General features: G+C 39.8%; 1 protein-coding gene across 1 annotated transcript in view; it reads left to right on the top strand.

The window, feature by feature from the left end:
• The first annotated feature begins 3,625 nt into the window (after positions 1-3,625).
• Positions 3,626-26,157, top strand: part of adss2 (adenylosuccinate synthase 2) — a 49,300-nt gene continuing 26,768 nt past the window's right edge. The window contains 2 exon segments of the mRNA NM_001017804.1: positions 3,626-3,820; positions 22,970-23,072. Coding sequence (NP_001017804.1) covers positions 3,641-3,820; positions 22,970-23,072 — 283 coding nt within the window. The 5' untranslated portion in view covers positions 3,626-3,640.

The raw sequence follows: 26,157 nt of genomic DNA, 5'->3' as shown, positions 1-26,157 counted from the left end.
CTGCATTAAAGGGAAAGTCACACAAAAAAATGCAACTTGTTATCATTTACTCACTCTTCACTTGTTCAAACCCTATTTGACTTTCTTTATTTTGCTCAACACTAAAGAAGATATTTTGAAAAAAAGCTAGTAGCTGCCACCAACTGACTTCAATATTTCCAACTGTGCAATGCACAATAATTCAATATCATACAAAGATAATAAATGAAGATGTAATTTTTATTTTTTATTTTGGGTAAACATTTAAATTATACTTTGTAATTTAACTTTTGAGTTTTGTCAATATTTGACCCAATTTTTGGTTACAATAACCCAGCATTTTTTTTTTTTTTTTTTGGAGTGCATGATTTTTTTTTACACATTTTAATCAGACTATTTTTTATATCTTTTAGTTTGTTTAATAAAGCACCTTCTTCGATGTGTGGAGTCTCGCTCAAAACACAATTAAAGTAACTCGTTATTGTCACAATCAACAGCGATCTAGTCCAGTGGTTTCCAAAGTGGAGGTAAAGATTCGGCTTGGAAATTTCCAAAAATCAAATTCATTTTATTAAACTATTAGAATTACCACATTTTATCCATAACTGACGAACAAAATAGTAGCAAATAGTAACATTGTTAACATGTTATAATAAACATAAAAAAAAACATGCAAATAAAATGCTATTAGTCTTTCAATTATTATTATTATTTTTTTTTTGTGATCCCTGGGTGATTACATTATATTAAAGACACAGCAATAGCGTCAGATGCAGCACATTGATTTTATGGCACCATCACCAGGTTAAACTTTCTGACACCTTTACTGCACTCACGTACAATAAAAATAAATGCAGGCCACTACTGAACATAACTGAATGCCGAGTAGCGTTCTCCAAATTTAAATGATGAATAAACTTGGCCCTATTGATATGCGCTGTTGTGTGCAAGGTATATATATTTATATCCACCCGAGATAATATTGTAGGTTGTGGGCTGAAAAGTATGAGAACCCCTGATCCAGTCCATACAGATCGCTGGAGAATTAATCTGCCACCAAAGGAACTACAAATCCTGTCATGCACCACAAACTCACACCTATTCCGGTTTTTCTTTGATTACACACACACACAGCTGGGAACTGCTCAAAGACTGATTACCATATATACTACCATATATACAGCACAAAAGCACACAGACTTTGCCTAGTCTCGTTATCTGTTAAAACTGTGAAATTACAACATGGTTTCCCTTGCTTTGTCTAGTTGTGTTTTGACTAGTGGTGGGTTCATGAAACACTGAAACATGTGAAGCAAATGTGTCGAAGCTTCGACACGTTTTTTTAACTTGTCTATACAGTGACATTTGTATGTATTATTCTGAAACAGTTTCGCAAACTGAGGTATTAAACCCCACATTGCTGGAGTTTCAAGCTATTTAGTGAAGCGGTGAGAGTTCCAGACTTAGTATGCAGAGATAATGGGTTCAAATCCAGGGTGATTGGTTTAACAGTGGTCTGATATCCGAATGAACAATAAATATGAAATATGTCTTGTTTTGGTCATAAAAAAGTAGCATTAATAAAATACATTAAGTTGTATTTTCAGAATATTTGTACAAGTCGGAAATCAAACTCGGACCATTTGCAGCAAAGTGCGGTCCACTTGGCTACATGAAATAGAGGTTTGTTTCCGACCCAGTCAGTCAAATGCAGATTCGTCAGGTCTTGAAATGCTTTTGAAATGACCGATGCTTTGAATCGTTTTAGTTATGAGATTTGTTGTTTCAAAAAACTGTAGTCACGTGACCTGGGTGTTTCAGATCATGCTTCGGTGCAGTGTTTTGAAAAAATAGCGCTTTGGGATCTTAACACTGTGTCGAAACCATAGACTGTAAAAGATATGAACATAGTATCCGTGACATCACCCATAGGTTTCTGAAGAACCCAAAAGAAGTTACCAGTAGGCGTGGCCAACCATTTTGATTGGTATCATCGTAACACCCTGGGAACACCAAACAAGGGCAGAGAGGCAGAGAGGCAGAGCGTGAGCAGAGCTACAGACGCCTGCTAGTATTTTGCTTTATAGCCTACTTTATTACCTGCGACTTGTTTGTGTTCTGACCACATGCTGAGTTGTACACTACATCCTTGTTTAGACTTTTAAAAACACTGTTGTAATCCATTGAGCCACTAAACATTGTTCTTATGATGTTTTTCTGCAGGAGGAAAAACGCAAATAACAACCAAATACTATAAATTTAGTCTTAGTAAATGCAAGGCTATTGATGAAATCCAGGCATAACACTGTATGACAGCGTTTCAGATGACGGTTTTATAGCCTACAGCTAATCAATCTGTCAGATTCTGGAGTCCATTAAGTTCTAAAGTAAAATATAAATGATAAAGAAATACATTTTTAGATTTTAGACTCACCTGGGAAATGGAGGCCACTTGAATGGTTTGTGAGCACAATAAAGTCCACACAGCATGCTATATGATCTGATAATTGTAAGAAATAATTCCCAAAAGCGACTGACGATGTAAAGCCACATAAAACAAAACAAAATTAGGATGTATGTGCCGAGTTCAGCGGCTAATCAGCCGGAATCAGCTGAGGTGAAGGGGCGGTGACCAGCAAGACCTAGCTGTCACTTAAGTGGCCACCCCCTAATTTTGCAGAATTAATATAACCTAATATAAAGAAAATGGATGAGTTCTTAAAAACAAACACCCCCTCACAGTTGTCATGTAGGGTAATATTAGCTATATGAACTAAAATCTTTCTTTGTACCAGGCTGTAAACACCTTTTTTTTCTGTTGTAAAGTAGGCCATTTTAAAAGTGGGGTCAATAGAAACTTGCTCTATTAAGGAGCCAGGGCTAGCAGAATTTTGATTAATTGCAGTTTCAATTACTTCCGTATTTACTTCATGCCTTGTTGTATTGTTTATCCTGCCTGCCGCTTGTACCGACTGCTTACCTGTTTATTGACCATGATTTTTGATTATCTGCTGTTTACCCCTGTTTTGACCGTTGCCTGTCTGACTAATCTTCTAAATAAACTGCACTTGGAACCTTAACCCTGTCATCCAGCACTGTTGTGTTAGTTATTTTGCCTAATCATAAAAGTGATGGCCATTAATCAATAATATATATAATGCCATGTAATCAATAAAATAAAATCTGATTATTAGAATTTTAAAACATCTTATTTCTAAAATATTGTAATTTGATTATGTATTTCAGGCTAAATGTAGGCCTAATCAGTATTCTGTCCGTGAGTAGAAAATGTGGCAATAGTTTAATAATTATGAACAAACAATTAAAATAAAGACACTTCAATTAACTGTAGACAATTTTATTAAAAATATATAACATTAATACGAATAACAGTATGCTTTACGATTACAAACAGGATTGAAATGCTAGGCTATACGCTTGCCTATGTGTTGGTGGCATGAGGGACTGGTCTATTTATAAAAAAACATTTGCACTGTGTACTGTAGCTACTGTATGGTGTGGGTGTGTGTTTGGAGGCGCTGTGCTCCGCCCTCGGTCTCCACTCAGGTGTGTGTGTGTTTGTGTGTGTGTGTTTGGGAGTGAGTGTGTGTATGTCGGAAGAGCATTGCGGAGCTGCTGGAGGATTATAGGCGAGCCGGTCATGTCAGACAGCGGGGACGCACAGCCGCAGGACGGAGGCAACAGCAGCTCGAGCCGCGGGAAGAGCCCCAGTGTGGGCAACAGAGTGACCGTGGTGCTCGGAGCGCAGTGGGGCGATGAAGGCAAAGGGAAGGTGGTGGACCTGCTGGCTCAGGACGCTGACATGGTCTGCAGATGTCAGGTTAGTTTATGAACACTGTACTTTATGAATATGCGAACATATATTGTGTAGTTTTTGGTGCGCATCAACAACATTTTTGTTTGTAGGCTATATAATCACGGATAGCCAGTGAGGTGGTTATATATTAGTGAATAAATGCTGTGAATGCTCGAGTTGTATGTGATTACATGACTCGTTTGGTCGCTTGCTTCAATATTAATAAAGCGGAAATGAAAACGGACGCGCTTCCATGATTGTCGATCTGCACGCGAGCGACATCGCCTGCTTAGCGTCGCTAGCAGTGTGCACTATGTAGGGTGTTTGCTAATGTCACCTTGACTTTATGATATTGAAGCCGCTTATTTGATGTCTGACCGCAGGCCAGCCCAATGTAATGTTAGCTCTCAAATCTTTATGTAAATACACAGACTCTGTTCTCGCTGGACTCTAAACGCCTGGGTGTTCGAGCAGCTAAACTGAGAATTACAGTCAAGCCAAGAAATCGAATAAGATTTTTTACAGAACATAACCTATAGCTACTTGATTTTTTGAAGACTGGTGTGCAGTCCTGCAGCTTGATGTTTCTTCAGAAAATTTCTGTTGAAATGTTGAGTAACCTTCACACAAACCACATGCCTTCTTCAATGTTAGCATGTTACATTAGATTTTTTTATAGCTTACTTGTTACCAATAGTGGAAAACAGCATAAATGGAACTGCATTGCATTGCAATTCATTTGTTTACTAAGAATGAGAAGCTTTATATACAGTACCAAAAATAACAGTAGGCTTACACTTTAGTTTAGGTCACAATTCACAGTTAACAAACTATTAACTAACACAGGGGTGCCCAAACTTTTTCTTATGAAGGGCCAAAATCCAATCCACTTGATTGAGGGCTATGGGCCGAAGGTAAATTTATACATGGTGATTTCCTTATATAATTCCTATATATATATATATATATATATATATATATATATATATATATATATATATATATATATATATATATATATATATATATATATTATTAATATATATATTATAATAAACCTATTATAATAAAAACATAAGAGTTACATTTAGGTTTAATGCTGAATACCCTAGTCAAGCTGTACTTGTCATTGCCTTGATTTGCGGTTGTTGATAAATCAGATATGTTTGCAGCTGAAAGTTAAGGACAATAATTCATATTGTTTATTAAATTTCCCGATTTATTGTATTTTATTAACGTCTACCCCCACCACAAACCTAAACCCAACCATCACATTAAGGTAAAAACAGAAGGTTTACCGAGTATTATTTATGCTATCTATTAAATTACTCAATAAATTGTACATTTTGACGCCTACCCCCAACCCAACCTTAAACCCAACCGTCACAGTACTGTAAAAATATTAATTATTGTTAAAGAAAATAATGCATAAAAAAATGCTGCTATATTAAAAGTGCATATCGCACTTCTGGCCGGCCGCAAATCTGATCTAGACTTTACCTAGATTTGCTTACTTATGACTTCTGAATTGTGCACTTTCCATTGAGCAACAGTATTTTTATTTTAATAATTTACAACAGTTAATTGAAACTTTTAAGTTTTTGGTAAAAAAATTTGTATGTTAAAAATTAAGCTAACAAATGAAATGTTATGTTAAAATAGAAATGACAATGTGTATTAAAAGGCATTAAACCCAACCCTCCCCCAAATTCCCCCTCTCAGAAGGGATGGTATGCCAAATCAAAAGTTACCATGGGCCAACACTGGCCTACAGGCCCTAGTTTTGGCATCTTTGAACTAACACCACTAGCTTAGTAGACTACTAATAAGCTTCATAGTTAGTATGGTAGAAGTTGGGTTTAGGTTTTAGATTAGAGATGCAGAGTAAGATTATACTTTATTACTACTGATAAACAGCTAAAACCTTAATAATAGGCAGGTAATAAGCCAGAAGTTAATTAAGTGTTACAAAACAAAAGTTTTAAACAGAATAGCACTACATTTATTCCACAGCAGCAGGAAACTTTCCTGGAGTGTGTTCATGCGTTCTGGAATGTCTGTAGTCACTGACTTGCATCTGATATTTTAAATGAAAAAAAAATTAACAGTGATTTAACAGCACATTTTACTACACATTTTAGCTACACCTTCAAGCTTTCCATTAAAAAAGTAGTAATACAATTAATTAAAGCTTTTATTTACTGCAAGACTCATGAAAGTTTACCATTCAGGTGATGGGACAATTATGAATTGTAAATTTTAAATATTTTTCCAAGTGTAGGATTGAACATTTTTAATTTATTACCGTTAATTAGTCATTTATTTTATTCGATCATTGTTGATGAAAAAGGGTTGTAACTGTGAAACATGTTGAAAGTTAGTAGTTGTATTTCTGTGTTTTATAATGTCAGATGTTCCAGGCCAAGAGATTATATATTACAAAAGTACTTATCTATTCTCAAACAATTGTTCTAGGTAATAAAGTACGGTTTATAAATGATATGGCTCCATATCAACTTGTCAACAACTCTCTCATTGCAAATCAGAAAGGAACAGGTGTCACTTTATCAGCCTTATTACTGATATATATATACAGTTGAAGTCAGAATTATTAGCCCCCCTTTGATTTTTTTTCTTCTTTTTTAAATATTTCCCAAATGATTTTTAACAGAGCAAGGAAATTTTCACAGCATGTCTGATAATATTTTTCCTTTTGGAGAAAGACTTATTTGTTTTATTTAGGCTAGAATAAAAGCAGTTCTTAATTTTTTAAACACTATTTTAAGGACAAAAATATTAGCCCCTTTCAGCTATTTTTTTTTTTACTGTCTATAGAACAAACCACCATTATACAATAACTTGCCTAATTACCCTAACCTGCCTAGTTAACCTAATTAACCCAGTTAAGCCTTTAAATATCACTTTAAGCTGTGTAAAAGTGTCATGAAAAATATCTAGTCAAATATTATTTACTGTCATCATGGCAAAGATAAAATAAATCAGTTATTAGAAATGAGTTATTAAAACTATTATGTTTGGAAATGTGTTGAAAAAATCTTCTCTACGTTGAATAGAAATTGGGGGGAAAAATAAACAGGGGTTCCCCTTCGGGGGGAACTTCAGCACTATAAGTGGATTTGATTGTAAAATCCACGCATTGGGAGGTTCGGTTCAGAAGCTACTCGTCTGAAAGAGTATTGAACGGGCCAATTAAGAATGAATTGGCAGCGCAAGCCTGCGCAGGTGAGCGGCATAAGCAATCAACTGAGTATATAAGCTCACCTGGCGCCAGCAGACGCTATCCTTTTCGCTTCAGAGACTTTCTGATCGAGTCGATGAGGGTTCCTCCTGCTGTGACCAGCGATTCTGAGCGAACGAGAGCATTCTCCCGGTCCAGAGTGTGTACACGCAGTGGCAGACGGTCGAGCTGGGTTTCTCCCTTGCCTGGCGTTCTTTGGGTCCGGTCCTCCAGAGCGGTGCGTATAAAGTTGCAAACTTCACAGAAAGAGCAACACAGTCGTGCAGCACGTCCTTATCAGGACGGCGCTCCGACTGTGCGTTTCTGGATGCGGTGGTTTCCTGTCCTCGGATGATGGGCGCGGGCACTGCGTTACATGTCTGGGGGTCCAGCATGTTAATGCGCTGCTCGCGGGCAGTTCATGTCGTCATTGCGATGCCATGACTGTTGCGCAAGATCGCGGTTAGCCTTTGCAAAAGGGCGAACCACCCCAGTTGTCCCCTGCTCTGCAGCGGGCACTCGGGCTGATCTGAGGGTTTCAGCGAGAGATAATCCGTCGCCCACGGGCCCGCGGACCTCCCGCTCCTCTAAGCGCTCCATCCAAGCTTCGGGCGGGGGAAGCGATCCGTCTAACAGATGGTAGCCCTTACGCCCGATGACACCGGAGACCAGATGTCCACCGCGGCATCGGAGGGTGGGCTTTCATTGTCCGATGATGATCCAGACCCGCTCGCCCCCTTCGGGCTGGTGAGCGCTGTCACTACGGATCCTGAAACGGACATGTTAGCCGTGCTTTCCCGGGCTGCTTCGGCCGTGGGTTGGAGATGGTTTATCCCCCAGCTCCGCGGCCGGAGCGACTAGAGGGGCGTTCCCTTCTTCCCGGAGGTGCACAGTAGGCTCACGCGGTCTTGTAAAGCACTTTTTTCTGCTCGTGCTGCGTGTTCCTCCACCCTAACCACTCTTGACGGTGAAACAGCCAGGGGGTATGTGGCGATTCCTCGGGTTGAGTGCGCGATGGCGGTAAATCCGCGCGGCGCCTCTTCTTGGCGGGGTCCGCCTCGTCTCCCATCCAAAGCCTGTAAGTTATCTACCTCCCTCGGAGCTAGAGCTTACATAGCTGCGGGCCAGGCTGCTTCCGCCTTGCATGCGATAGCCACCTACCAGCGCTACCAAGCGCAGGCGCTGGCCGAGCTGCACGAGGGTGGGTCCAACCCAGGCTTACGAGCTTCGCACCGCCGCCGACTTAGCTCTTCGGACTACTGAGTCCGCTGCGTGTGCGTTGGGGAGGACGATGTCCACATTAGTGGTCCAGGAGCGCCACCCCTGGCTGATATGCGCAAAGTCGACAAAGTCCGCTTTCTTGACTTCCCCATATCCCCAGCCAGGTTCGGCGACACTGTCTGTGAATTCACCCAGGAATTCAAGGCGGTGAGAGAGCAGTTGGTGGGTGATGTCTTATCGGCGGTCCGTAGTCCGCTCCGCCCGCCGTGCCATTCATACCTGCTCCTCGCCGAAGGCGCCCGCCTACGAGAGCTGCTCCGCCCCCGCACACGCCTCCGGTGAAGCGAGCGCGTCGGGCACCTCGGAAGCAGGCAGCCCCCCTGCCCAGAACGCCGCTAAGTCCGGCAACGGACCGCGAAGCGCCCCTGGGACAGGCCATCTGGAGAAGAGGGAACTTGCTCTTTCCCCGCTGGAGGGCGGGGCCCCATTGCCAACGGCACTTTTTACTGCCATGAAAACATTATGAAAGAGCACTTTTCACTTCCCCAGATGTGACAGCCCGAAATCTGCCAGTCTGGGACGCTATGCTTTCTAGCTTGCAGATTCGGTGCGTTTCGCCAGTGGCTCACGAGCGCTGGGAGGACGGTCTCCTTTCTCCCACCCCTCGAGCCTCCCCTCCGGAGCTCGGGTTTGGAGTGAGAGCAAATATCTCACCTCCAGCTTTTCCGTGGGACCCGCGAGCTTCCCGGATCAGCACACCCACTCCGCGCTGCCCCACTGCTGGTACGTCAGCGATTGTAGCGATGAGTCCATTAGCGAGAGCTCTGCCTGCCTGGTTAGCGCGGGCCAGCTCTTCGCGGTGGCTCATACGCACAATCAGACTCGGCTATGCGATTCAGTTCGCGAAACGGCCCCCCAAGTCACGGGTGTGTATTCACCAGGGTCAGCCCCCTGTCCGCCCCTGTCTTGCGAGAGGAGATTGCTGTCCTCCTGGCGAAGGATGCAATCGAGCCGCTCCCTCCAGCCGAGATGGAGAGCGGGTTTTACAGCCCACGCTTCATCGTGCCCAAAAAGAGCGGTGGGTCACGGCCAATCCTAGATCTGCGCGTTTTGAACCGCTGCCTGCACAAGCTGCCGTTCAGAATGCTCACGCAGAAGCGCATCCTCCGGTGCGTTCGTCCTCTGGGTTGGTCTGCAGCATTAGACCTGATGGACGCGTATTTCCATGTCTCCACTCTTCCTCGCCACCGACAGTTTCTGCGGTTTGCGTTTGAAGGTCGAGCTTGGCAATACAAAGCCCTCCCCTTCGGGCTCTCTCTGTCTCCGCGGGTCCTCACCAAGCCCGCGGAGGGTGCCTCAGCGCCCCTTCGGCTCGCGGGCATCTGCATACTCAATTTCTTTACGACTGGCTGATTTTTGCCCTCTCTCGGAGCAGTTGATTATGCACAGAGACAAAGTGCTCTGGCACTTCCACCTGTGGGGGTTTCAGGTCAACCGAGAAAAGAGCAAACTCGCCCCCGTGCAGAGGATCTCTTCTCTCGGGCTGGAGCTGGACTCGGTCACCATGGCAGCGCGCCTCTCTGGAGAGCGCGCTCAGCTGATGCTGTACTGTCTGAGAGAGCTCTACAGTAAAATAGTGGTCCCACTGAAACTATTTCAGAGGCTCCTGGGGCATATGGCATCCGCAGCCGCAGCCGCTTCATGCCGCTCGGATTATTCTATATGAGACCACTTCAGCACTGGCTTCACGATCGAGTCCATAGACGCGCATGGCACGCGCGCGCACACCGAGTCTCTGTTACTGCGCTGTGTCGCCGCGCCCTCAGCCCTTGGAGCGACCCCTTGTTCCTACAGGCCTGGGTGTCTCTAGAACAGGCGTCCAGTCTTGTTGTCGGTTCAGCAGACACTTCCAACACGGGCTGGGGGGCTGTGCGTTGCGGGCATGCGGCTGCGGACCTGTGGAAAGGTACCCAGTTGCATTGGCACATCGCCTGGAGCTGTTGGCAGTGTTCCTCGCTCTCCACCGTTTTTTTCCGGTGCTGGAGCGGCAACACGTGCTGGTCAGGACGGACAGTACGGCGGCGGTGGCGTATATCAGCCGTATAGGGGGTATGCGCTCTCGCCGCATGTCTCAGCTCGCCCGCCGTCTGCTCCTCTGGAGTCATCCGCGGCTGAAATCGCTGCACGCCATTCATATTCAGGCAAGCTCAACCGTGCAGCCGATGCGCTCTCACGGCAGCCTTGCGTCCTGGAGAATGGAGACTCCACCCCGAGTCTGTTCAGCTGATATGGGCGCGATTCGGGGAAGCCCAGATCGATCTGTTGCTTCCCCCGAGATCGCTCATTGCCAGTTGTTCTTTCCCTGACCGAGTGCTCTCGGCACGGATGCACTGGCTTACAGCTGGCCTCGGGGCACGCGCAAATACGCGTTTTCCCCAGTGAGCCTGCTCGCGCAGTTACTGTGCAAGGTCAGGGAGGACGAGGAACAGGTTGCTGGTTGCGCCCCTCTGGCTCAACCGGACCTGGATGTCAGAGCTCTCCCTCGCGATAGCCCTCCCCTGGCAGTCCCTTCGAGAGAGCACCTACTCTCTCAGGGACAGGGCACCACCTGGCACCCTCGCCGATCTTTGAAGAGATTTTTAGACGCGAGGAAGACTTAGGTAACCTCCGATTGCGGTGGTTACCGTCACTCGGGCTAGAGCCCCCTCCCCGAGCGCGCCTATGCCCTGACGTGGAGTCTATTCACTGAATGGTGTGTCTCTCGCTGAGAAGACCCCCGTAATTTGCCAGATCAGCGTTGTGCTTTCTTTACGCCGAGAGAAGTTGGAGAGCAGGCTGTCGCCCTCCACACTCAAGGTTACGTGGCTGCCATCTCCGCTCTCATAACGCGGTGGCTGGCAGCACCGTGGGAACGCATAACCTCATCATCCGGTTCCTCAGGGGCGTTAAGCGAATTAATCCACCCCGCCCCCTCTCATGCCCTCTTAGGATCTCGCCCTCGCTACACAAGCCGCGTCAGATCCCTTCGATCCTCGACTCAGTATCTTTCTGTCCCTGAAGACAGCTCTGCTGGTCGCGTTGATATCGATTAGAGGGTCGGGGACCCGGAGGCATTTTTCGGTCAGTGACTCGTGCCTGTAATTGGGCTGGCTTCTCTCACGTCCTGAGACCCCGCCCGCGATATGTGCCCAAGGTTCCTACCACTCCGTTTTAATACGAGGTAGTGAGCCTGCAAGCGCTGCCCTCGGAGGAGGCAGACCCAGCCCTTCTTATTGTCCAGTTCGCGTTTTGCGTATTATCCGGACCGCACTCAGAGTTTAGATCATCTGAGCAGCTCTTCGTCTGTTATAGCGGTCGGCAGCAGGGAAGTGCCGTACCGAAATAAGTTCCCACTAGATTGTGGATGCCTTTCTTTCACTATCAGAGCCGAGATGAGCCGCGTCCCCCGAGAGCGCGTGCGCACTCCACTCGGAGCTTCGCATCCTCTCGAGCGCGCGCACGCGGCGCCCCTCTAACAGACATCTGTAGAGCTGCGGGCTGGGTGACACCCAACACATTTGCAAGGTTTTACAATCTGCGAGTGGAGCCGGTTTCCTCAAGGGTATTAGGTAACCCTTGGTGATTGAGGAAACAATTCGGTAGGGTGTTGAAACACGCTTGCTGCGCCATTTTCCCTAACACGGAGATACGTGCGCCTTTTTATCTGTCAGTAAAGTTCCCCGTCAGGTGAGCCCTGCAGATTCCTCCGTGGCCCCCAGCACTGACTCAGCGGAGGAGTCACTTGCTGGCCCACGACGTTGTAGGTCTGCCCGCTGGTCAGCCCGCGTTTTGGGTAAAGGTGCCTGCTATGCTGATCCCCACTAGGCGATCCCATATGCTTATTCCGCCACGGTTAAGTCCCCCCCTGGGCGGACCCGTGTCTTCCCTCCCCGCTAACCACTCTTTTGCTATGCGTACTCCCCCTTTTTAGGGCTAGTCCATATGTAAAATCTGCCATCTATCCCCCCTTGGGTAACGGATGGCCTCCGCAGCGTCCTCCCTATCGGGATTGCACGCTTCCCAACGTACTGTCGTATTTTCCTAGAATTATCTAGATGCTCACGACTTCCCAAAAAAATATATATAAATCCGTAAAACTTCTGTTGAAGTAGGATAAATTAGGGCCAGAGACACGTTGGAGGACCGCGCCCCCCATGATGTGGGTGCGTCACGCTTGCTTGACTATCTCCTCATCGGGGGTGTTGGTAAGGTGCAGTCATTATGGCGCTTTCAATGGGCTCCCAATGCGTGGATTTTACAATCAAATCCACTTATAGTGCTGAAGTTCCCCCCGAAGGGGAACGTTCGAGGTTACTAAAGTAACCCTTCGTTCCCCGAGGAGGGGAACGGAAGCACTATACTCCGTCGCCATAATGACTGTCCCTTAGCTGTTGAAAGTCTCTTCAGCTTAAAAAGGATAGCGTCTGCTGGCGCCAGGTGAGCTTATATACTCAGTTGATTGCTTATGCCGCTCACCTGCGCAGGCTTGCGCTGCAAATTCATTCTTAATTGGCCCGTTCAATACTCTTTCAGACGAGTAGCTTCTGAACCGAACCTCCCAATGCGTGGATTTTACAATCAAATCCACTTATAGTGCTTCCGTTCCCCTCCTCGGGGAACGAAGGGTTACTTTAGTAACCTCGAACGTTCTTATAATTCAGGGGGGCTAATAATTCTGACTTCAACTGTGTATATATATATATATATATATATATATATATATATATATATATATATATATATATATATATATATAAAAAATATATATATATATATATATATATATATATATATATATATATATATATATATATATATATATATTTATATATATATATATATATATATTACAGCATGCACACATAAACACAGTACATACAATGTAATTACTTGCTACATGATTACACGTGTGTGTTTGTAGATATATTTATGTATTTGTTGATATTTATATATGAATATTAGCATTTATTCTTAATGTTAGCTTGTTGATTTCAAATGTTTTATATATCTAAAACTCATAATGTCTTAGGGCCGATTTTAAAAACAGTGCTTATAGCTTAAGCCTGGACTAGGCCTGCACTAAATTACCTAATCACTACAAGTTATAAATTATCTATCACTACAAGTTATTTTTACTTAAAACAACTAATACATGCAGTTTAGTCTAGTAATAGCCTCAAGCCTTGTCTTGGAAACTGGGGGATAATGTTTAAACCCGCCCAAAAATGATAATTAATGTGCAAAGTGTTTAGTATGCTTGCACCATTGCTTGTGTTATACTAGAAAGCACATTGCTGCACAGTGCTAGCAGGCCTCTTTAATCCCCCCTGTCACTATGCATGGTATTGATAACAGGTTCACATTGCAGGGATTCTCTCCTATAAGAAGTTTGTATTCAGCCAAGGTTGTGACAGCTTTTAAATAAGGCACTCGATGCTGCACTGTGCGAATTGTCAAGTGTGTTCTGTGGAAACGGATGGAAAGCAGATAGTGTGGTGGTCTTTTTATAAAAACACTGCACTCAGCAGTCTCAATGGTTTTCCTTACGGGCAGATGGAATGGAAAAAAGGCCGTGCTGTTCCATGTCACATAAATCCGATATGTTGGTCTGGAAACCAGAGGATCCAACACGACGCTCGCTGAACAGACATTATGCATTGTACCTTTTTGTGATTCGCTGACAAGTGTTTGGAGATTAAACAAGCCTATAATCTATAGGAGTGTTTATCCTTTAGTTAAGCTGTACTTCTGGGATCCTATTTCTTTTTTGATGTGCCACCGTAAACACCAATTCTGACAAGAATGAAAGGCCATCTGTTGGAATAACAGATAAGCCATGTAGTCATTGGAGTTTGCTGTGTGTTTACTTAGTAATCAAAGGTTCTAATTAGTTTCGGACAATATATCTGGTAGTATATTCTTTTAATTTAATGGTCTTAAAGTATCCTGGCCATAAATGTCAGGCATGTCTAAATCCCTGGGCTCTTCTTGATAATATAGTCTCTGTGGAGATCTGTTGATTGCGGTGGTCAGGCATGTTAAATGTGTCATGTTCAGCTGCTTGCTTAACAGAGAGTGCAAGTGTGTTGCTTGCTGATATATCTGCTGTTTTTCAACCCAGTGTTAACCAGTCAAGTCCCAAATATTTGATAATAGGGAGTACTTAGCGATTATTATTAGTAGGGCTGCGCAAATTATGGTTTCAGCATCGATGATGTTATTATTATGCATATTATTATTTGTTTTAATAAAAACAAGTTTAGAGTTGTCCACCTGTCGGGTTTTGAAGACGTATGCATCACCATATGGGGCATAAGAATACGTGTGTTTGGATATAACTTTTACAACACACTTCGTTATAATTGTTAATTTATTCGTTTGCTAGAAATTAGAACTGAATTTAGAAATAGTTTTGAAACAAATCTTTGCTTAATTCTATTTAAATATTCCTATAATGAAGAGTATAGTAGTTGTCAAGATTTGAAGAAAAAAGTTTTTCAAAATTGTCTTTCGACAGGAATGGGTGTTGTTGAGGACAACTTTGATCCACTTCGAATGTTTACGACTGCATAAAGTGTTATTTTACATTTGATTATTAAATCTTTGTACTTTTTAATACTGTTAGACTCTCCATTAAACCATAAAGCAAGTATCTTTCCTTTACTTTATTAATTTATGTTTGTGATTTGTTTGTTAGTTTAAATGTGGATTCACTCCCCTACAAAATTATCACAACCAGTGTAAAAATTTTGAATTCTTTCCAAAAAAAGTTATAAGTCTTTATTATCTTGTGAATTACCCTCATATCCCAAAATAAAACTATAAGACTATAGATATAACTTATATAACTAAGACAATAAGACTTTCTCCAGAAGAAAAAACATTATCAGACATACTGTGAACATTTCCTTGCTCTGTTAATTATCATTTGGGAAATATTAAAAAAAGGGGGGAAAAAATTGAAAGGGCGACTAATGATTGTCAGCAAATTTAGATTTTTGGTGTTTTTGCTTTTTTTTTTTTTAAATAAATTTGTAGCAGTTTAAAAAAATATATTTTTAGACTATATTAGCAGACATTAGCGCTGCTGCTTTTAGTAAATAGCTGATCATTTCCGGCAGGAGTGACACTTGGTGACAGCATGTGGGTGTCTGCAGCTGACATAAATTCAACTTTACGCAAACACAAAGCGAATTTCAGAAGTCATGAATGACGGTGGGTTGCTGTACATCACAGAGACAAGACAGAAAAAGAATTGATGGTGCTGTTTCACTGCTTTGTGTGATTGTTCTGGAAACAACATTGAAACATTACATGATGTGTGGATAAAAAATGTTACCAGCCCATCCAGAATGTGTTCTTTCTTAGACATTTCGACCTAGAAAATATAAACTTTTCATTTTCCCTGGGTTTTAGTACACAATGTAACATCAGATGGGTCAGGCTATAAATAGGAAAATTATCAAAACTCTTTGCTCATTTTTCTGAGCTAGAAGCTAATGGTCTAATCCTATACAATGATTTTTGCAATGCTAAAATGCTCTCTCCAGACCTGGTTATTGACTAAATAAATGGTAAAACTCAACAGTTTAACTCTTGCTTAACTTGTAAAATGAACCTATTTTCAAAAAGAAAGTGGAGTGTTCCTTTAAACTACATGTTTTAATTTTGATGGACCACCTTGTGTACTGCGTGTCATTGCTGGTGAGAAGGTGGCAACAGTTTTACATATTCAGCCCTTGTTCAGTCAGTGAAGCAGAACACTCTCTTCAGCCACTTTTAGCCTGCTAGGTTTGGAGCACTGGCCCTGATCCAACAGAGCTCCAGAGACAGTCATGAGAGCAAATGTGACAAACATTGTATGAAAGAAAGGTTTCATGTTATTGACTTCAGTTATGACTATGCCCTTTTATATTTATCTCTAAATTGAACCAAACGTTTTTGCTTTATTTTAATGGCCCCATTTGGAAATAATGTGAGCTATAAATTAAGACGTTTTACTGTTATAGTATTACATCTTGCCTTTCAGAGGCTAGCTAGCTTTGAAATCATAATTCACACCTTTTCAGGGCCTTCTACAAACCATTGAAAAACTGTCAGAGCAGGTTCTCCAAAGTGCCATGACAAAAGATAACAACAGTCAAACACACAACACTCTTACATTGCCTTATTTCTTATCAACCATGACTGTACAGAGCATAGTGTTTTTCTTGTGACTTAGAAAACTAGAGTAGATTTATTTTTACGCCATTGCTGATAGCATTGAGCAAATTCATGTACAAGGTGAGGTGTACAAGCTGTATAAGCGAAAAATTTCATTACATTGACAGAATCCATTAAAAATAAATCAAATTATGTAATTACTTGTCCAAAAAAAGAACTGCAGCTTTGACTTTTTTTCAGGTACATTGAGTCCCAGTTGTCTCCAAGTAAAAACCAATGTTAATTCAGCTTTTAACACTGTGTTTTCTTCTTTTTTTGAGCCAGGTATGATTAGTTAAGGAAGAATGTTTTATCTTTATTATTTTCATTCAGTGTATATGAAAATTAAAATGATTAAAAAAATAAAATCTACAAAATTACATTAGACAAAAAATAAATAGACACAAAACACAACAAGACAAGAAGTAAATCCAAAAATAAAGACAAAATAAAATAAAGGAATGCATAAAAAATAATGAAAACAAATCGGTTAATTAATTATAAAAACTCAGTATTGAAATTAAATCAGTTTGCTCGTGTTTAGAGTTATTATGTGTATGTGTGTGAATGTGTATGGGTGTTTCCCAGTGATGGGTTGCATCTGTAAGGGCATCCGCTGCGTAAAGCATGTGCTGGATAAGTTGGCAGTTCATTTCGTTGTGGTGACCCCAGATTAATAAAGGGACTAAGCCGAAAAGAAAATGAATGAATGATAAACATGAAGCCATCTTTCCTTAATTTTATTAGCTTTATTGGCTTCTCAAATTAATTGGCTTCTCTAATAATTGCACTAGTTTGCTTAAAAAATAAGTAAAGTTTATCTCTTGATTTTATTAGCAAAATCTTCTCAATATTTTATAATAAATCTAGAATATAAATTTTTTTAAAGAAATTGTGCACATTATTTTTAATGACCACATACATTTTTTTAATGAAATTTACAAGCCTCAAGATTTTTTTTTTTACAGTAAACGTGCTTAAAAAGGTACTTATAGCCAGTAGAATGTCTGTACAGGCACCACCACAATTAGTGTCTACTAATTATATATAAATAATTATATGCACATATTTAAACAAGTTACAGATTGCCTTGTACCATTTCATTTGAAAAGCTTATGACTGCATGATTTAAAAAATTGACTTTGCAATATTTTGCTTTTCAGCAATATACATTGAAATATGAAATATACTTCACCACATGAATTGAATAACTCTTAGTGGAGAATTCACTATTTCAGAATGGTGGGGGGGATTTTATAAATTGCGTAAATTATTATAATTGACTTTAAACTTTTTAGGGGGGAAAATATGTTGAGTCTTAATGACAGTTGAACACAAGTATTTCAAAATCTAAAAGGAAACTTGGCAGTCTTTACTATAAAAATGAAATTTAATTCATCATCGTTAAAGCTACAAATACATGTTTCTTGTGCCTGAATGCCTGAATTAAAAGTTGATAAATCAATTGTGAGAAAATAAAGGCCCTTAAAAGGTGTTTAAAAGTCTTAATTGTGTTTTTACGAAGTCTTAGATTTTGTGTAAGCATTGTCCAAAGTGTTTTACTCCAAAAAAGCATAAATACATTTATTTTCCCCTTAATATTAAAGGCGTGCTCAATTCACACGAACTGGGGTGCATCCAGCCAGGCTCCTCCATTCGGGTGATGTCACGTAATTCGCGACTATCGCTTGAAGGTTATGTGATGCATTCCACATGTAGCGAAACCATATAGCAAAACAGACAGCAAAATGGGAAAATGTAAGTTTATGTACTCCTGGTTGGAGAAAGATGAGTTTAAACAGTGGTTGAAGCCTGTAGCTGAAGGTCTTTAAAAAGTCTTAAAAAGATATTGAAATGACATTTAGGATTCCTGCATGTACACTGTAACAGAAAAAATAAATGCAATTTCTAAACTTAAATTGTTACAATTTGCCATTTATCTACAAGCTCCTGTTCAGCAATAATCCGACTTGACATTGGGATATCAATGCTGAAACAATATATTATGCAGCCCCTGCTGGGAACTTACTTCACTTGAGTCTACATAATAATAAATTTGTATTTCCACTTACATGTAGAGTTTCTGCAAATAAGACTAATTTAAATTCAACACAAGCTCATTGTGGATACATACCCCTGTCTACATTTCCGGAGAGCGCAAATTATGTTGTCAGAGGTATGTCTGGCTGCATTTTGTCTTTAAAATGAATCCTACGGACAGTATGATGCCGGTGACGGCTTCTGTTCATTTTATCGAGACCAGCTGACCGATTATCTCCGTTCGGACGGCTTTTCCGGTGTTACCAGTTTGCCCAGTGGGTTTCCGCATACGTTGGTGAACTTGGGATGTGGAAGGAAGTTGACCACAATGACAGGGAGTTAAGTCTGGCGAAGAACGGTTTCAGACACCAGGTAAAACAAAAGCAAAAAATAGATAAATAGATAAATAAACATGGTGAAATCGTGTGGTGGCTTTTTTTTCTAGATTGCTTATGAAAACAAAACACTATCTATTGGGTTTAGGAAAGGGGCTGGGTGGGTCAGTCGGTCAGTTGGTCAGTCATCAGTCGACAGCAAGCTGGCCTGGTCGGCTGGAGTGTTTGTTATGCCCTTTGGTGGATTTATACGGGAAGAGGACCCGCGACAGGAACTTGTGATCATCAAAAAGCGCACACAGCGGCCCATGGTGGACTTGCAAAAACAAAAAATGCGAGCAGATGTACCAATAGTTATGCTTTTCACTGACCCCAAAAATGTAGACCTATGAACTGTATCCACAATGAGCCTGGGTTGTTTAAATTTAAAGTGATATTTACTTCTTTTCGTCGCTGCTATTTATTATTAATTGTTACGTGCTAGCAAATGACATGATTGAAGTGTGCACAGCCATGAAATATTACTAGGGTCAGAAGGAATCTGCGGACATTTTTTGCTATTTCTGCAGAGAATTTTGGTAAAATCTTAATATGTGAAATAAAAAATAATATCTTTTTAACTTTTATTTAATGTTTAAAATGCAAATCCAATTAGATTCATTTTATTTGGTAAACAAAGCAAGTCTCTTATATAATATCTCTACTAAAAGACAGAAAATACTACTGTAAAAACGGCATTGTACATAAATCAGATGAACGTTTTCACATTAGTCTATAATATTACTGTAATTAATTTAAAAAATGAATAAATATAGATTAACACACATTTACATACGTAAATAAACAGAATTAATGATGGGCTAAAAATCTGCGGACATCTGCAGAATTCTGAGCGCACACATTCCGTGTGGGCCTAAATATTACCAGTATTGGTTCTGACAGAACCAATTATTCATTACAAAACTTTCATTACATGAATCCAGTGTCGATATGCTAATCAGAACAATGCGAGGTTTCAGTTTAAATCTTAGATTACAGCACTCAGGGCCCGTCCTCTTTGACTCAATAGCAACCTTGTAATAGGAGCCCATAATGGTATACCAAAAGTGCCTCCTGCAACGCTTTTGGTCACCATGGGCATGAGAACATCGTAAATGGATCTAAAAAGGAGAGGCATTCACACACAGACACACACACACACTAAATGAGACTGTCCAGAAATAACTCTGTCCTGTTCCTTGCTGGGTTAAAGACTGATTTATTGTGCACGCTTTGTGACATGAGGTCATACTGTCTGAACAACGACACATGTTGAGGACTCCAGATGAATCTTAAAGATGGTAACAGTTGGTGTGTCAAATGTGTGCTTTAATCTGAAGTTTCCCTGCTCTTTAGTCACGTGTTAACAAGGAACCAATCAGTTTGCATTCTTCGTCATTGATTAGCCAATTCAGGAATGGCAGCAGATGAAAATAAAAGAAATATAACAACAGAACAGGTGACTGAGAATCTACTCATGTTCTTTCAGTTAAAAGATTTGTGTTGGTAAAAGAATAATGTGCTTTTAGCCATAAATATTGGAATTCATTAATTTCAGATGTATTTTTGATGTATTGTTCTGTCCGTTCTGTGGTAGAATTTGTATCAAACAGAATGACTAAATGCAACCCTAAATGAGTAAAATTAGCTTTTTTAGGTTATGTTGCAGACTATAAAACTTCACACCATGAGCTTGAGTTTGAGGAGAATTAATCACAGTTAATCACATACACAAATTTTACGAAATATCAAATATATAGGTATATTGTCTATATTACAAGTTACCTAGATTTTGCATTTTACAATTTTTTTTATTTAATTCATCCAATCTCTGGGTTTGGAGCACTTTTAGCTTAGCTTAGCATAAATCATCGTATCTTAATAGACCATTAGCATCTCTCTCAAAAATGTCAAAACATTTTTTTGGTAATTTTCTTGTTTAAAGTGTGACTTTTTTTGTAGTTACATCATGTATTAAGGCAGCGGTTCTCAAACTTTTTTATTAAGTACCACCTCAGAAAAAAATTGTCTCTCCAAGTAACACTATAATGACCAGTATTAAAATACAGTGGCGTAGTAGGCCTAATTAAGCACCTACAGCTCTGCACAGTTCAAAAACCAGGCAGAATAATTCCTATTATTAAGAATATTTATTATTGTCAGCCGCTTTAAACATTATAAATAGTTTGAACATTAACACTGTATTGTGCTTACTGGTAAAAAAAAAAACAACAGCAAACAGCCAAAATAAAATGTCAACGTTTTAATTATATGTGCTTTTTTATATGTAAAGTATTAACATATAGTAGCCTATTCATCAACCTGGAAATGTTGCTTGGGCCTCATTAATATAGGCTATATGTCATCATATTCATATATAAATCATTTGTGATAAATTTTGAAATATATCTTGCATGTACTCTATATATGACATATTTGATTTCTCCGTGTACCACTAGAAGGAAGCCCGCGTAACACTAGTGGTAACCGTACCACAGTTTGAGAACCACTGCATTAAGGCATATGGATGGTGTAATAATCAAGGAATGCAAATATATCATGCAGTGCTGTTACCTAGTACCTAGCTGGGGACTATCCATGGTACAGAAGTAAAGTACCTTGATTATCATTACACCAGAAGAAGAGTATAAAGGGTATTTTAAAAGGGTAAACTTGACTGTTTAATTCAACACAGGCTCATTGTGAAAATGTGCCCAGGGTTAGATTCTTGAGAACCAACAAATATGTGCTCACTGGTACATTTGGCTGCTTTTTGTGTGTAAAACGAATGCTATGGCTGATACCACCGACTGCTTGTCTCTGTAAGGACAGCTTTTCCAGCATGACTGGTTTGCTTGGTAGCACACCACAAACAGGATCAGACTTGAAATACCGAAGTGGAAAGGATTGAGGTTTGAGTCAGGTGAAGGACCAGAAATCAAGTTAAACAAAACCCATTGAAGCAATGTGAGATTGCGGTAGAATCACACGGCCCGCAATGGCTTTTATACTTGCTTTTGAAAACACTCGGTTGGGTTTAGGGAAGGGAGTGTGTGGATCAGTCAATATCAAGTTCATATATTATGCACAACGAGAAGCCGACCAGCTTCTTTCATGGCTTGAAAAGGATTTCCAGAAATGTCCACAGCTGCCATTATGGATTTTACGTTTATGTATGACATTGTCAAAAATGTACACGGTGCCTCCTAGTGGTTTGTGAAAACAAAAACAGCAAGAAGTACAGAGTGCATATTTGTCGGTTCTCAAAAATGTAGCATTGGGCACATGTTTCCAATTTTCCTGGGTTGGTTTAATTCTTGGTTACTTGTAAAAAGTGTTGTGTTTTCCTTTAACAAAAGTAATTTAATAGTTTAGGTACACTGGGAATTTAATTACACTGGGAATTGAATTGAATTTAATTTAATTTAATTTAATTTAATTTAATTTAATTTAATTTAATTTAATTTAATTTAATTTAATTTAATTTAATTTAATTTAATTTAATTTAATTTAATTTAATTTTAAATTAAAAATGCCCAGTGTGCCCAAAGTATCAAATACATTTTTTGGAAATACATTTTACCGTTTTAAAATTTGGTGTGTTCCACAAATGTCCCTCCAATATTAATGCAGTAAATGTGAGTCTGTGGATTCCACTTGAATCTTGTCTAACTGAGTAATAGAGCGGTTCAATGTTAAATCCATACCTTACAACTGAAATTAGCATGATTTACATTCTTCAATTTTTCCATTTTGCAACAGCATGTCAAATCATGTTGATACCATATCATAGTAAACCTCAAAGAGTTTTCTGAAGGGATACTTCATTCACTAAAACATACAGTACTTTCGTTTATGAGTGCAAATTATTATTTTGTCTTTGAGATCAAAACACTACATTGGAGCTCATTGATTTCTATTGTTTGGACAAAAAACACAAGAAGACTCATCTTTTATCTTTCATGAAATAAATATTCTGAAGGTTTTGAACATAAGATTGGGGCAAGCTGTTTGATGAGTTTGATTTCTCAAGCACTAAAAAGTTCTTCTCTCTCGTAGGGAGGCAACAACGCAGGACACACCGTCGTGGTTGATTCAGTTGAATATGATTTCCACCTTCTACCCAGTGGGATTATCAACCCTAAGGTCACTGCTTTTATTGGTGAGTACATAATAACACATTATTTTTATTATTTTCCATCTGGTATTAAAATGCATTCAGGTATGTCTCTTGTGACCGCATGCGTTTGAATTTTGTAGAGATGCTTCCTTCCCTATTATTTAGCCACTCTCTACACCACTTTCAAAACAGTGCACAGTATGATGTGTGAGTACAATTTATTATATTGGATTTGGCTGGGCCATTCCACAACTTGATTCTCCTTATCTGAAACCATTTGAGAGTTTCTGGAGATGTTGAGATGTTTTATAGCATTGTCTTGCTGAAATGTCTACCCGGGTTTCATCTTCATCATCCAGATAATGTAGACTGAAGCAGCGAATATTAATTTACAGGACAAAGGACAGAGGATTGCTGAATAACTACTGAGAGATTTCAGGTGCTGTCTGGGCTTTCACTGCCTCTCTACAGCTTCCTTTCTTCATGTGTTCAATACTTTTACCTACTGCCATTTAAAGTTTATTACACATAACTAAATTTGTTAACTATATTAGATTGTTTTCTTTGCATATCAGTATTTCTTTGGTTGTTATCAACATGAATATTTAAAGTCAACAGCACCTTTAGAGATATGTTTTTGAGAAAAATGGTCATGTGTTCAATACTTGCTTTTGTGCCCACTGTGTGTGTGTATATATATATATATTAGCGCTGTCAAAATTAACGCGTTAACGCGTGCGATTAATTTGAAATAATTAACGCGTTAAAAAAAATTAACGCAATTAACCCAGTTGTGGCCAGGGCAGACGCCCGCAAGTTTCCCGCTGTTTCGACGTACTTTTTGGGCCGGGCTGATCATCTTCTTATGATCTGATCGGCCCATAAAACACTCAGCAGACTGTCATGTCTTTCTGCCTCAATGATTGACGGTGCTGCCAGCTGTCACGCTCTGAAAGTAAGATGTTTCTTTTCCGGACAGAGCGCCTGTGTGATAAAATCTGCAGCCCATTGGTTCTTTTCTTTATTGACATTGGGCTGACCCAATCACAATCTTCCATGTTGGGCTCTGTGTAACGTAGGTGTGTATTCGTCAGAATATGCAAGAGTCACGCCTGTTTCTCACGCGGGGCACAGATAAATATATTCCTGTCTATTCTATCTAGTTACCTATCTGTCCTTACACATATACTTTTTTTTTTACTTTTAATCTGCACCACGGCCGCGGCAACTTCCTCCTGCTGTTTCCTGAACCTGCAAGTCTTTATTTTACAAATTATAAAGAATGTCTGCTTCTCAAGCTCTATGAGGAGTGTCAGTCATGTATTTTAAGATGCACTCGGTCAGAAGACAAGCGCAGGAGATATCATGACAGTGTTTTTGATCGTCAGCATGATGTAGGCTTATAGTGACAATAATATTTATACAATATGGTTAATATAATGATATTTATACAAGACCAAACTAGTGTGCAACTTAAGCAACTTTTTTTTACATTTAGTTTTGTAGTTCTGCCCAAACTAATATTTGTTGCATTTTTTAATTGTTTAAGTTTATTTGATTGACAATGTAAAAGCTGTTAGCTACGTTTGATGTTTTATTGTTGAGTTAAACATGTTTTTTAAGGGTCTCTGATACATTGCTTTTATTATTTATCTTTATTTTATTAATCAACATTAACTGTGTGCGTCAGCAGGCAGTTTTTGTTATGCTCATTATTTTCTAGGCCCCCTCAAAACACACAGGCACCCACATTTCCAGTGTGGATTATAATTTTATTTTAATAATAAATAAAAAAAATGTAGTTTTTTAATTTGTCAACTCTCATATTTCCTTTATATGGCTTTTGTGCTTTTATAGAATGGGAGTGGGTAAACCTATTCAAGGGCATGCACAGATTTTCAATACTTTATTATTATTAATATAATTTTCCATATTTGCAATATTTGTATTTTGGCATTTTTTTGCAGTCCACTTAGAATCTAACAGGGAAATCAAGGTTTTCTTTATTGTCATTGATTGTTTTGAAATTCAAATGGCATTAACATGCCTGTGTTTTTATTTCTGTAATAAATATGGCTGTCAAGCCAGGATCTTGATGGTTTATTGTGGGTATGTTGTTTACATGAAGAAATCTGTGTTACATGTAAACAAAAAATTCTTATAATGAATTATATTTTGAATTTAAATAGTATTTGTCTTGCGTTTACATTAATTTTACACTCAAATAGACAAAATTACAAGTTTCAGTCTTTTAAATGCGATTAAATTTTTTTTAGAAGTGCGATTAATTAGGTAATTTTTTTGATCGATTGACAGCACTAATATATATATATATATATATATATATATATATATATATATATATATATATATATATATATATATATATATATATGTGTGTGTGTATCATGATTGAAAAAGTCATGAGAACCGAACCGAAAACTGAGGTATGTATTGAACCATGGGCTAACTGTATTGTTGCATCCCTAATATATATAATATAATTGTTAGGTCAGTAGGTGGCTTTAGTGGCCATTTGAAAGCATTCGACCACATGGGGGTTTACACTTCTCAAGCAATATGATCAAAGGCATTCACATTACGAATAGAAGTCAAAAGCATTTAGACCACAGACTCAATGGGCCCTATCATACCCCTGGTGCAATGTGGCGCAAGGCGCAACAATTCAAAGTAAATAATGAGGAGGCTCATCTCTCATTCTCGCGCTGTAGATGCTCCGTTTAACTGTTTTCTCTCTAATAAAGGGTTCAGTTTTTTCACTTACAAAGTCCATCATGTAAATAGCAAATGCGCTTATGGCGCGACGCAACTGAATCTTAAAGGAAATGGGAGATGAGACTCTGAATGGTTTATCCTCAAAACCCACCTATTACGCATTAAGAAAATAAACTAAACCCTTTCAGACCATGCGCCACGGTGCAAAGCGGATTTTTCCATCCTTATATTAGCAAAAGTGGATTCTGACATGCCCCTAATGCGTTTGCGCCCTGCGCTTTACACTTTGCGCATGGATCGTCATAATAAAGCCCAAAGTGTTTTAGACCCCATTTAGTGATGGAACTGGCAAAAATGCATCTTGATACCAGGTTTAAAATAGAGCCTTAGG

This window comes from Danio rerio, chromosome 13 (assembly GCF_049306965.1).
Source record: "Danio rerio strain Tuebingen ecotype United States chromosome 13, GRCz12tu, whole genome shotgun sequence".
In the NCBI taxonomy this organism is placed as follows: Eukaryota; Metazoa; Chordata; class Actinopteri; order Cypriniformes; family Danionidae; genus Danio; species Danio rerio.
Note: the sequence above shows the minus strand (reverse complement) of the source record. Positions and strands in the feature narration are given on the sequence as shown.